Source organism: Amblyomma mixtum, chromosome 9, assembly GCF_055824585.1.
Source record: "Amblyomma mixtum isolate Tamu chromosome 9, ASM5582458v1, whole genome shotgun sequence".
NCBI classification, from domain to species: domain Eukaryota; kingdom Metazoa; phylum Arthropoda; class Arachnida; order Ixodida; family Ixodidae; genus Amblyomma; species Amblyomma mixtum.
In genome coordinates, this window is record NC_143020.1 from 52,440,821 (window position 1) to 52,454,079 (window position 13,259).

The 13,259-nt window shown below is 53.8% G+C and overlaps 1 protein-coding gene across 1 annotated transcript; it reads right to left on the bottom strand.

The window, feature by feature from the left end:
• Positions 1 to 8,546: 8,546 nt before the first annotated feature.
• On the bottom strand, positions 8,547 to 12,509 carry LOC149328995 (uncharacterized). The gene is made up of 2 exons (XM_089562031.1): positions 12,376 to 12,509; positions 8,547 to 9,264 (listed from the first exon to the last, which is right to left on the bottom strand). The coding sequence occupies exons 1-2, from the start codon at positions 12,507 to 12,509 to the stop codon at positions 8,547 to 8,549; spliced, it is 852 nt and encodes a 283-aa protein (XP_089418157.1).
• Positions 12,510 to 13,259: the final 750 nt, after the last annotated feature.

A 13,259-nucleotide genomic window follows, 5' to 3' on the forward strand; every position in this document is an offset into this window, starting at 1 on the left:
TGCTTTGTATACAAAACCATGTAAATAAATACCATGAAAAAAAAAAAGAGCTGGCATGGCGGAGTGGATAGCATGCTCGTCTCGCACGCCGAAAACCGGGGTTCGATTCCCGAGCTCGACCAATTTCCTACTCGGTTTTATTTATTTATATGGCCTGACTAGAAAAGTTAATTAGGCCAACTGAATAACTAAGCAATTAACTAAGCACAATACCACTTTACAGCATCACCATACGATCCCTTCAACTGGTTGCATGGTTACTAGCCAAAGTACAATTGGCCCCGTTTGAAATTCGCGCACTGTGACGTCACGGCCGTTTAGACCAATTGAAAAGCGTGACATTTCTGTCTACAACTGGTGCTTACAACGATGAGACATTAAAGGCTTTCGCCTTAGGATAGGATAACTTTATTAAGCCCGGTACATTTTAAGTGATTCTAAAACTGCGATTCTAAATTTTGCTCGAGGCCGAGTCCATGTCCCTGCTTTTGGCATACTAGACTCGCCCGATGCACCCCCGCCCCGCCAAGTGGAGCTGATATGGGTGCCCGCGCACTCCGGGAATCCCGGAAACGAGGTCGCCAACCTTTTAGCTCGAAGTTCTTTAAACCGGGCTCAGGTGCCCTCGGATCTGGGATTCACGAAGGAGCGCATGCACTCATTCAGCGAGCTGACGCAGGCCTACAGAGCCTCACGCCAGCTCTACCCCCCGCCCCACCCCTCCCTAGATAACAAACACGCAACGCTCTGGCGCAGACTACAGACACACTCTCTTCTCTCACCCCTTACCCTAGCCCACTATCATCCCTCCTTCCCCACTCCAGCATGCGCCCTATGCCCAGAACCCTTCGCCTCTTCCCTCCACATCCTTTCCCTCTGCCCGGCGGACCCTCCCCCGCGGGACCTAGAGAACCTCAAGACCTGGGAGGACTGGGAGACCCTGCTGCGCTCGGAGGACCCGGCCGTGCAGACCATCGCCACCGGCCGGGCTGCCAGTGTTATGGACCTTAGGAACATAAACACTTGAGTGCAGTGGGGTCGTGCGGGGACCCTGGGGCGTGCCCCGAATTCCTTGTACAATAAAGTTTTTTCGCTCTCTCTCTCTGTAGCACAAGGTTTTTTTATGTGGTCAGATGAGTCCATCCGCAACGGTCGGTTGCCCCTATTCCAGGGCTCCGCTGGATGCTGCCGTCAGCTGAGCTCGCCGTATCAAACCGATCTGGTCATCGCGGCAGTCGCTGCAGAGCAGACCCTCCCATTGCTCCACACTTGGGTTTTGTATAACTGGGACGATGTCGACTTTTTGACACGCCCATGTGATGTGATACAGTGTAGGTTTTCCATGGCAACACGGACAATTGTGTGCGTAAAGTGTGGGGTGAATTTTACTTAGTGTGTTTAGACTTGGATATGACCCCGTTTGAAGTTGTCTCCATGTGACAGCCTCTTCTTTGTTTAAAGATTTGTGCGGTGGTGGGTACCGCATCCTGCTGCCTTTGTAGTTGTTTAGTATGGCCGAGTATTCCTGAGGTACTGGCAGGGATTCCTCAAGGTCGTTGACGTTGGATGCTCGGTAGTTAGTATATCCTCGAGCTATCCTGTCTGCGTCTTGGTTTCCTGCCACCCCCGTGTGCCCCGGTACCCAGATGATCTTATGTTTGATCGGCTTGTGTGGTTTTGCATGTGTTTGTTGCTTCTTGCAGTCTACAGAGCGGAGTATGCGGAGCGCTCTGTGACCGACTCTACCGCAAAGATAGTTGCGGCAGGCTGCTTGTGAATCAGTAAGAATTGTCAGTGACCGCCCAGTCCGATAGCCCTCCGCTGCCGCTAGAGCGACGGCCGCTTCTTCAGCCTCAGCTATCGTGCAGTCTTGCAGGGAGGCGCTGGTAATCTCGTGTAATTCCGAGTTGACTACAGTTGCCACTGCGTTGTTGGTGCCTTGTCCCCTAGTCATGGCATATGTGGCAGCGTCGACATACACTGTTGTATCCTGGGATGCGTGTGTTTTCTGTAAGCGGTCGGCCCTTGCCTCTCTTCGGTCTTTGTGGAGGTTCGGGTCCATGTTTCTTGGTATTGGTGCCACCCTGAGCGTGCTGCGGTACTCATCGGGGATCGTTTTAGTTCTCAATATTTCTCGAATTTGTTCGGTGTAGCCCAGTTTCTTTAAAAGAACTCTGCCTGTGGGGGTCTGCTGTAGTCTGCGCATTTGGGCAACATGCTGCGCTTCCCGTATTTCCTCGAACGTGTTGTGCAGTCCCAAGGCTAAGAGCTTTTCAGTTGAGGTGTCATGCGGTAGTCGAAGCGCGGTTTTATACGCTTTGCGTAAAATCGCGTCCGCCTGTTGTATTTCACTTTTGATATGAATGTAGTACGGGAGACTGTATGTCGCCCGGCTGACCACTAGGCTCCTGACCAGCTTGAGTGTGTCTTCTTCTCGCATGCCATGACGTCTGTGTGAGATGCGCGTAATCATGCGGGCCACTTGGGGTGTAGATGCCTTTAATAGCGCAAGGGTGTGAGTACAGCGTTGATTTGACTGTATCCACATCCCTAGTACCCGTATGAGTGTCTTCTCTGGTATTGGTTCTCCTTGGAGGTAAACTTGTAGTCGAAGTTCTTTACTGGTAGGGACTGTTCGGTTCCGTTTTCCTCTCCAAACCCGTAAGAGCTCAGATTTTTCGGTCGAGCATGCTAGCCCCCTTGCTTTCTCATAGTTTTCAACGCAGGTGGCCGCTTCTTGTAGCCTATCCTCTTTCTCGCCGAGTGAGCCAGTGTTGGTCCATATTGTGATGTCGTCGGCATAAATGGCATGGTGGATGTCGTCAATTTCTTTTAGTTGCTTCGCCAGTCCGATCATGGCCACGTTGAATAGCGTGGGTGAAATGACCGACCCTTGAGGTGTTCCCTTCTTAGGCGTTCGAAACTTCTCGGATCGAAGTTCTCCTATACCGATGGTTGCAGTTCTGTTGGATAGAAATGCTTTGACGAAGCCGTGAATCCTGCGCCCGCAGTTCAGGTTGTCCAGGCCCGTAAGGATTGCTTCGTGGCTCATACTGTCAAAAGCCCCTTTGATGTCTAGGGCCATTATCACGTTTTCTCCGTCCCGAGGAACGTTCCGAAGTACACCTTCATATAATTGGAGGAGTACGTCTTGAGCTGATAATTTTGCTCTAAAGCCGAACATCCTGTGAGGGATCAGTTCCTTGTCTTCCATGTAGTTTTGAAGTCTCTGCGTTACCACTCGCTCGTATAGTTTTCCCAGGCATGACGTAAGCGAGATCGGCCTGAGGTTTTCTATCTGCAGTTTCTTGCCTGGCTTGGGTATCATCACCACTCCAGCATGTTTCCACTCCTCGGGGACAGTTTCAGCTTCCCAATGTTTGGTGAGGAAGTCTGTCAGTTCAGCGACCAGCGCATCGCTGAGGTTGCGGATGAGTGCATTGTTTATTTTATCCGCTCCCGCGGCCGTATTTCTGGTGGTGTTTCGCATGGCCGCGTAGACCTCTTCTCGTGTGATGGGTCTGTCCAGATTAGCGTTATCGTCTCCCCGGTACTCCCCTGTATAGGTTGGCGGGTTCGTGCTGCCAAAGCATTTGGCGCGCAATCTGTCGAGGAGTTCCGAGTCAGTGCCCTCGAATTGGTGAATGAACCGGTATATGGATTTATTGTTTTCAGCTTTTGTCTTAGTCGGATCGAGGAGCGCTCTAAGGATACGCCAAGTCCGTGTCGTGCTTAGCGTCCCACTAAGAGAGTCGCTGAATTGTTGCCAATTTTGTTTTGCCAGCTGTGTGACGTATTCCTCTGCTTTCGCTGTAAAAACATTTGATGTGGTTTAGCTCTGGTTAAAACCCGCCCCACCCCTCTGTAGATAACAAACACGCAACACTCTGGCGCAGACTACAGACACACTCTCTCCCCTTAACCCTAGCCCACTATCATCCCTCCTTCCCCAATCCGACATGCGCCCTATGCCCAGAACCCTTTGCCTCTCCCTCCACATCATTTCCCTCTGCCCGGCGGACCCTCCCCCGCGGGACCTAGATAACCTCAAGACCTGGGAGGACTGGGAGACTCTGCTGCGCTCGGACGACCCGGCCGTGCAGACCATCGCCACCGGCCGGGCTGCCAGTGTTATGGACCTTAGGAACATAAACACTTGAGTGCAGTGGGGTCGTGCGGGGACCCTGGGGCGTGCCCCGAATTCCTCTTACAATAATGATTCTCTCTCTCGCTGGTTAAACGTGGAGGATTGCGAAAGCAACAACTGTGCGTAGCCATAGATTGTTGCGTGAGCTACATTGAGCTCGAACTTCGCACGAAAAAGTAACGTAACTTTTTTACATTCAAGGAATGAAAAGCATAAACGAAAGCACTGCCGCTGGAGTCGGCGCTCAGGTTACAGTCATCCGAGGGTCACCATGAATAACTTGCTTTGGAGCACAGACAATGTTCGAATTTCCTGGCCGTGGAGCTGCAAAAGCCTTTTCCTATGTCACTGATACCAAGTCATCACATCGCATTTCATCCAATGCGCAAAGTTTTTTTTTCTGCTGGTGTAACTGGTTTCAGAAGAAAATACAACGGGTTGTTTTAGGATGGGAAGCCCTATGCGTATGAGCTTATAATGAATGCTCCCACAATGAGGCATAGGTCAGGACCCGCTTGCACGAAGGGAATGAAGTAGCCTACCCTCCTCCCCACAAAGACCTTAGTAGAGAGCAGTCGGTTGCATGGAGACAACTGCAGACTAATACATGTACCAATCTGAGTTTACTCAGAGAGAGAGAGAGAGAAAAAAAAACTTTATTATGCGAAGCATACTACTTTAGCTACCACTTCAGCCCTTCACCGTGGTTATGCGCCTCCAAATCACGTGATACATGACGTCACACCACGTGACACGATGACGTCACGACAGTAGAGAAACGGGGGCCCACCTCGCGCCGTCGCTGTGGTTGTGCGCCTCCAGATCACGTGATACATGACGTCACACCACGTGACACGATGACGTCACGACACTGGAGAAACGGGGGCCCACCTCGCGCCGTCGCTGTGGTTGTTTTGTTTGGTTTTATGTGGTTGTGCGCCTCCAAATTACGCGACACGATGATGCTTCGCATTCTCCAGGCTTAACCAAGTTAAGCCTCAGCCATTTTTGTACAAGGAATTCGGGGCACACCCCAGGGTCCCCGCACGACCCCACTGCACTCAAGTGTTTATGTTCCTAAGGTCCATAACACTGGCAGCCCGGCCGGTTGCGATGGTCTGCACGGCCGGGTCCTCCGAGCGCAGCAGGGTCTCCCAGTCCACCCAGGTCTTGAGGTTCTCTAGGTCCCGCGGGGGAGGGTCCGCAGGGCAGAGGGAAAGGATGTGGAGGGAAGAGGCGAAGGGTTCTGGGCATAGGGCGCATGCTGGAGTGGGGAAGGAGGGATGATAGTGGGCTAGGGTAAGGGGTGAGGGAAGAGAGTGTGTCTGTAGTCTGCGCCTGAGCGTTGCGTGTTTGTTATCTAGGGAGGGGTGGGGCGGGGGGTAGAGCTGGCGTGAGGCTCTGTAGGCCTGCGTCAGCTCGCTGAATGAGTGCATGCGCTCCTTCGTGAATCCCCGATCCGAGGGCACCTGAGCCCGGTTTAAAGAACCTCTGGCTAAAAGGTTGGCGGCCTCGTTTCCGGGATTCCCGGAGTGCGCGGGCACCCATACCAGCTCCACTTGGAGGGCGGGGGTGCATCGGGCGAGTCTAGTATGCCAAAAGCAGGGACATGCACACGGCCTCGAGCAAAATTTAGAATCGCAGTTTTAGAATCACTTAAAATGTACCGGGCTTCCGTGCGGGTGATAGCAAGTGCAATGGCGGCTTCCTCTGCAGCCTCTGGTAGAGTGTACTATCTACTTCTGGGGAGGTGTCTGGAGGGAGAGGTAGTGTGAGAAGGGTGGATAAAGAGGAGTCCACCACAGCTGCGGCCGCTTCATCACCCGTGCAGGCAGCGTCCACCCATACGGCGTCCGGCTCGGAGCCGTACGCTCGATGGAGTGCCTTCGCACGGGCTCTGCGGCGCTGCTCATGGTGGGACGGATGCATATTCCTCGGGAGCGGCCTGATGAGGAGCTCTCGGTGAAGGGATCGTGGGATGGCGAGGAGGGTTGGGTCGTTGGCCGGTATTTTTATTCCGAGGGTGTCCACGATATACCGACGTGTGGAGGTTTGTGTGAGGCTGATGTATTGGGCCTGTCGGTGGGCCTCCACCAGTTCCCCGATCGTGTTGTGGAGGCCCAAGCCTAGTAATCTGTCTGTGGGTGTGTTGAGGGAAAGATGAAGTGCTACTTTGAATGCCTTGCGAAGAAGGATGGAACCAACTCCTCAAAAGGCCAGACAAGAGCATCCAACTGGCACTCATTTCGTGGGCCCAGGAAGTCGCCCCCACCTGGGGGCCACACCATGCCCACCTGCCCTAAATCCCTCCAATCTATGGCAATAAAGTTGTTTCTCTCTCTCTCTCTCTCTCTCCCGCCAAGTGGAGCTGATGTGGGTGCCTGCGCACTCCGGGAATCCCGGAAACGAGGCCGCCAACCTTTTAGCCCGAGGTTCTTTAAACCGGGCTCAGGTGGCCTCGGATCAGGGATTCACGAAGGAGCGCATGCACTCATTCAGTGAGCTGACCCAGGTATACAGAGCCTCACGCCAGCTCTACCCTCCGCCCCACCCCTCCCTAGATAATAGACACGCAACACTCTGGCGCAGATTACAGACACACACTCTCCCCTCGCCCCTTACCCTAGCCCACTATCATCCCTCCTTCCCTACTCCGGCATGCGCCCTATGCCCAGAACCCTTCGCTTTTTCCCTCCACATCCTTTCCCTCTGCCCGGCGGATCCTCCCCCGCGGGACCTAGAGAACCTCAAGACCTGGGAGGACTGGGAGACCCTGCTGAACTCGGAGGACCCGGCCGTGGAGACCATCGCCACCGGCCGGGCTGCCAGTGTTATGGACCTTAGGAACATAAACACTTGAGTGGAGTGGGGTCGTGCGGGGACCTTGGGGCGTGCCCCGAATTCCTGTTGTAATAAAGTTTTCTCTCTCTCTCTCTCCCATTAAAAGAACAGCTGGCGGCGTGTGTGTGTGTGTGTGTGTGTGTGTGTGTGTGTGTGTGTGTGTGTGTGTGTGTGTGTGTGTGTGTGTGTGTGTGTGTGTGTGTGTGTGTGTGTGTGTGTGTGTGTACTCGCAGATAGTGCAGAAAATCCCAGCGATGGCAAGCAAAAAAATTCAGGGGGCACTCTGACTCTCTGAAGTGCGTACAGGCGAAAGCGTTTTCGCACCACTTTGACTGCGTCTGTGGCTCCGGTGACATCACGCATAATTAGTGACGAATTATTAGGTAATTACAAATTACTAATCAGTGGCCATTTACTGTTTAATGACTTATGCTAATTCACTGCTAATTAATGACGCTTAAGCTTCGCCTTTAGAAGTGGAACGCGACAGCGTGTTGTAGCGCGGCCAGGGAGTGCAGGCGACCCCACCACCCGTTCGGCGCGATGCCTTGCCCTTTGAACGCAACGCTTTTTGAGGAAAGGAAATGCAGCAGTAATCCTATGTCATCTCGGTGGACACCCGAACCGCACCGCACAGGAAGGGAGGAAGTGGGAGTGAAAGAAGAAAGAGGGGCCGTAATGAAGAAACTGAAAATTGATTTTCAGGAAAGGAAATTAAGCAGTAACTGTCTCACATATCTCGGTGGACACCCGTCTCTCTCTCTGTCTGTCTGTCTGAAAAACTTTATTATTGTTCCATAATTGGTAGGGTGGTGGTGGTGGTGTGACACTTTTTATTAACAGCCTTTATGTTAGGCGTTCAATAGGTTCTGGGCCAAGGTGACGAGGGCGCGTTGCAGGTTCAGGTCCCAGGAGGCAAGCCAGATGGGCCACGGTGGGGGTGGCGGGAAAGGATAGGCGGGGGACTGGAAGGCTACGTGGCATTGTGTAAGGCAGTGTTCTATGTCGGCATATGTGTGTGGACAGTTTGGGCTCTGAGGTGTGGAAGTGAGAGGACGGCTTCTTCCCTCCACATCCTTTCCCTCTGCCCGGCGGACCCTCCTCCGCGGGACCTAGGGAACCTCAAGACCTGGGAGGACTGGGAGACCCTGCTGCGCTCAGAGGACCCGGCCGTGCAGACCATCGCCACCGGCCGTGCTGCCAGTGTTATGGACCTCAGGAACATAAACACGAGTGCAGTGGGGTCGTGCGGGGACCCTGGGGCGTGCCCCGAATTCCTGTGTTAATAAAGTTTTTTTCTCTCTCTCACCTTGTGGAGTTCCACGAGTGAGTGGAATGGGGTGAGGCAGTTTGTCGAGATAGCGAATACGAGCGGAGTGGTGGGAGAGAAAAGCTCTTATGTAGTTGTACATGTGTCCGCATTGCGTGTCAGCTATTATGGTGAGGATGTGGTCGTGCGATAAGTAGTAGAAAGCCTTGCGTATGTCAGCTGTTACTAAGGGAGGGAGTTTCAGGTATCCCGGAAAGGGCCACCTCTTACAAGCACTAGGTGCGCTCCTCAGTGCAGGAGCCCATTGGCGACCACTGCGTCTCGGGCGCGCTCGACCAGGGCCTTCCCGCTCACCAGGTCGGAGCAGCCAAGCAGGGCTGCCTCCCAGTCCTCCCGGGTGCGGTTGGGTTTTGGGGCGAGGTTCAGGGTTGACTGACATGCCCATACCATGTGGAAGATGTCCGAAGAATTCTCCGCACAGTACGGACACTTTCCTGTACATGCAGGGTCAAAGTGCTTTAAAACTGCCGGGCACAGCAGTGTTTTCGTGTAAGGACGGAGGAGTGTGCGTTCCTCCGTCTTTGTAAGGCCCTTACAGGGCTTAGGATAAAATGCGTGGCCGGATTGGTACAACTCAGTAATTTGTCGAAAAGTGACGGCCGGATTGGGTTCAGGATCCGTTTCCCAAGGGTCTGAAGGCGTTGCCCGAAGAGTGAGCGTGAGGGCGGCGGCATCTGCCGTTTCATTGTCTTTGAGGCCCATGTGAGCAGGAGCCCATACGATCGTTCGAGAGGCGGGGGCCCCGAGGTAGTCGCTATTTTGAAGGATACGATACGCAAAGAAAGGAATGTATCCCTGTTGAACATTTCTGCAGGCCCCTCTCGAGTCGGTAATGATAACTAGCGAGTCCTGGTATGCGGCGGCTAGCGCAATGGAGACCTCCTCCGCATGTGTTATGTCTTGAGCTCGGAACGTTAGGTCGTTCACCACGAAGTTTTGGTGGACGCCTGCGGCCGCGTACCACCGGAGGCGTCCGCGTTGAAGATTCCGGATTTGTTTCCATAGTGGCGGGTCAGTGCCTCCGTCCGCGCAAGGCACCTGCCACTGTGGTCGTCACGTGTCATGTTGGATGGAAGAGGACACACGTGCAGGGCGTATCTCCAGACCTCGGGGATGCGTACGCGCTCTTCCATTAGTGTTGGGTGGTGGATGTGTAGTCTGGCTAATAGGCGGCGTCCCAACGGCGTCTTTGAAAGACTTGTGTATTGATTGGTAAAGTGTGCCTTCCGGAGCTCTGCAAAAGTGTTTACCATCCCTAGGCCCATGAGGCGCCGGCTGGACGTGTTCACCGGGAGATCGAGGGTACGTTTGTACATCTTTCCGAGAATCACCCCCCTCCCGTGCCCTTAGAAATAGACCCTAAATTAGCAGCACTCGAAGCCAAATTTGACCACAAACTAAAAGAGCTAGACGCACGCCTCGAGGCCAGATTCAATCACCTTGCTGCCACCCTCACCGAAACACTTGAGTAGCGCATGGACGCTATGCTCACCAAGATGATGGAGCTCTTGGAACATAATCTTAACCATCGCTTCACCCAACTTCAAACCCCCTCCACTCCCCCCATCCTTCCTCCGCAAGCACAAACCACCTATCATGAGCCATACATACCAATTGACACCCGTCTTACTTCCATCCTCAATCCCCCCATCATCCAATATGGCGGGGGGAACACTAATTATCTACCCATTTTAACTTGTAACTGCCGCGGCTTCCGGGCAAAGCGCGCGCCTCTGCAACTTCTCCTTCCCACCATCACACCCACGCCGCACATACTACTTCTACAGGAGACTGCACACTGGGCAACCCTCCCCTGCTACACATCTACACACTCGGATACCACTAACACACCCAGGGCGTCCACACTCATCCACCGTAGCCTCTCCTAGAAAACTCATCACATCACGTCTGAGACGCCCTACGTGATCACAGAACTTATACATCACACACATTCACTTCCTTCTATATTTATAGCAAACATATACCACCCCCCGTCCCTACCGATGACCCCGCTAGAATCACTTCTGCGAAAGCTACACCATCTAGCAGGGAAACATCCCCTACTCATCGGTGGGGACTTCAACAGTCAGCATACTGACTGGGGATACGCAACCACGACACATCGAGGTCGCAGGCTCTGGCTGCTCTTTCAGAACCGCCAACTCACTGTGCACAACACGTTTCAGACGCCTACGCGTATCGGCAACCGTGTCAGCATGGACACCAGTCCTGACCTGACGCAGAGCCGCTGTATCCGCGGCGTTACCTGGAGCAGAACACAACATACACTGCGCAGTGATCATCACATTATACAAATCACTGTCCCGTACAAACCACCCCGTCACGCAAATACAATACACAAACTCATTAACTGGGATGCATTTCGCGCTGCACGCAACGCCCTCCCAGACACTCTCATCGCAGACATCGACGAATGGGTGCAGTCACTCAAGCATGACGTTCACCACAACACGCGAGACATTGAAACTACAACCGAAACACCTACCCTTGACACACGCCTAGCCCACCTCTGGGAGGCTTATCACAGCATCCCAGAACGCTGGAAAGGCAACAAACACAACAGAGCGCTTAAGAAGCGGCTGGCCGCACTGCAGACACAAATCCAACAGCACTCTGAGGAGCTCTGCCGATCCAACTGGGGACAGATATGTGACGGCATCGCCGGAAACCTGTCCAGCAAACGCGCATGGCAACTCCTTCGACACCTCATTGACCCCACGCGCACCAAATCAGCAACACAGCACCACGTGACACGCCTCACACATGAACACATTGACGATCCCCACACCCTTCTAGACACACTTCAAACCATGTACACATCTCCAGGGGGCCCCATACCTCTACCGCACTACTCAGGACAAGATAAATCCAACACTCGACACCGACATCACGGAGACGGAAGTCAGAGCGGCCCTCCTGACTCTCCGCGCCAACTCCGCACCTGGTGCAGACCAAATCACAAACTCCATGCTCCGTAATCTGGATGACCAATCGATCACCCACATTACGAAATATTTCAACCACTGCTGGAGGGAGGGTAACCTTCCACAGTCCTGGCGCCACGCGAAGGTAATATTCATACCTAAACCCAACAAACCACTTACACTTCAAAACCTTCGCCCGATTTCGCTAACCTCATTCCTCGGGAAGCTCCTAGAGCATGTCGTGTTAGCGAGACTCACAAGTCACATGGCGGACAACAATCTTTACCCGCATAGCATGGTGGTGGTGAAAAACATTTATAATGCAATAAATATTTACAGAGAGGTGATTGGGGTAGGTCCTATTGGCCCTTTCCCCTAACAATACTAGGTGGAGCCCCTATTCCGGGGCCCCATTGGCAAGCAACGCCGCCCGCGTCCGGTGAACCAAGGCCTTTTGGGTCTTTAGGTCCTGACAGCCGAGCAGGGCCGCCTCCCAGTCCTCTCTGGTGGGGTTGGGGTTGGGGGGGATAGATGGGTTTGACTGACACGACCAAACCATGTGGAAGGTGTCAGCCACCTCCTCACAGAACTGGCACGCGCCATCAAAGGATGTATTGAAATGTTTAAGCACCAGCGGGCACAGTACAGTGTTAGTAATAATTTTGATGAGGAGGCGCTCGTCAGCGCGATCCAGACTCTTACAAGGGGCCGGGTAGCGCCGGTGCTCCTCCTTGTAGTAATCGGTGATTTGTTTGAATGTAATGGCCAGATTGTCTGATTGGGAGTACCCTTCCAAGGACAGGGAGATAGCCCGGGGAGAGAGTTCGCGGGCGGCCTGATCGGCCTGTTCGTTTCCCTGGAGTCCCTGGTGACCGGGGGCACAAATCAGGTTGCGTGGAGTTGGATCTTCAGATCGACAGCTATATTCCAGTATGCGCCAGGCAAGCGGGGGAGCCCAGCCCAACTCGTAGTTCCGACAGGCCCCTCGCGAGTCGGTGATGATGTGTTTCGACTTGGGAGTACTGAGAGCAAGAGCAATGGCAATCTCCTCCGCGTGTGTTGCGCTGTAGGCTTTGAAAGTGAGCCCGTTGACTGTGTTTGTGTTGTGTACGACTGCGGCCGTGTACCACACCCCGTGGTGTGGGCCGGCAACGTCCACGTAATACACATGTTGTTGGTTACCATAGTATCGCGCCAACGCTTCCGCGCGCGCCTGGCGACGACCGCTATGGTCTTCTCTGGACATGTCGCGGGGAAGGGGTCGGACCCGGTCGGGTTCTGGCACTCTCTCCTTTTCCTCAATATGGTAGTCATGTTTGATGTGTAGCCGGTCCAAGAGGCGGCGACCGGACGTGGTCTGTGCAAGACGCGTGTATTGGTTGACTAAGTCGGCCTCTCGAAGCTCCCGAAATGTGTTCACCACGCCCAAGGCCAGAAGTCGCTGGTTGGACGTGGTGACCGGGAGGTCGAGAGCCCGCTTGATGACTTTCCGGTGGATGACCTCCAGTTGGTCATCATCATGTTTGCGCAGGTGCAAGTAGGGGGTTGAGTAGAGGATTCTACTCGTTACAAAAGCATGGGCAAGCCACAGTCCATCCTTGCTTCGTAATCCGCCCCGCTTGTTGGAGACCCGGCGGACCATTCGGCCCACCTGGTCTCCCACCGTGCGAAGTTTGGCTAGGGTGATGTCGACTCTGCGTTGGTGGTGTATGAAGAGACCAAGGACGCGGATCTCCTTGGACTCCCGGATCGGTCCCGAGGGGAGACTGATGCAAAGCGTAGTTGTGTCCCGAGGGGAGGGACGTATGTGCACAAATTCTGATTTAGACGGGGCGCACTGGAGTCCGCAGTAGGCCGCGTAGTCGTCGACTAGGGTCGCCGCTGCTTGCAGGCAGGATTCCATGTGGCCCAGGTTACCTTGCGTGGCCCAGATTGTAATGTCATCCGCATAAAGAGCGTGATGTATCCCGGGCAAAGAGGACAATTTGGAGGGAAG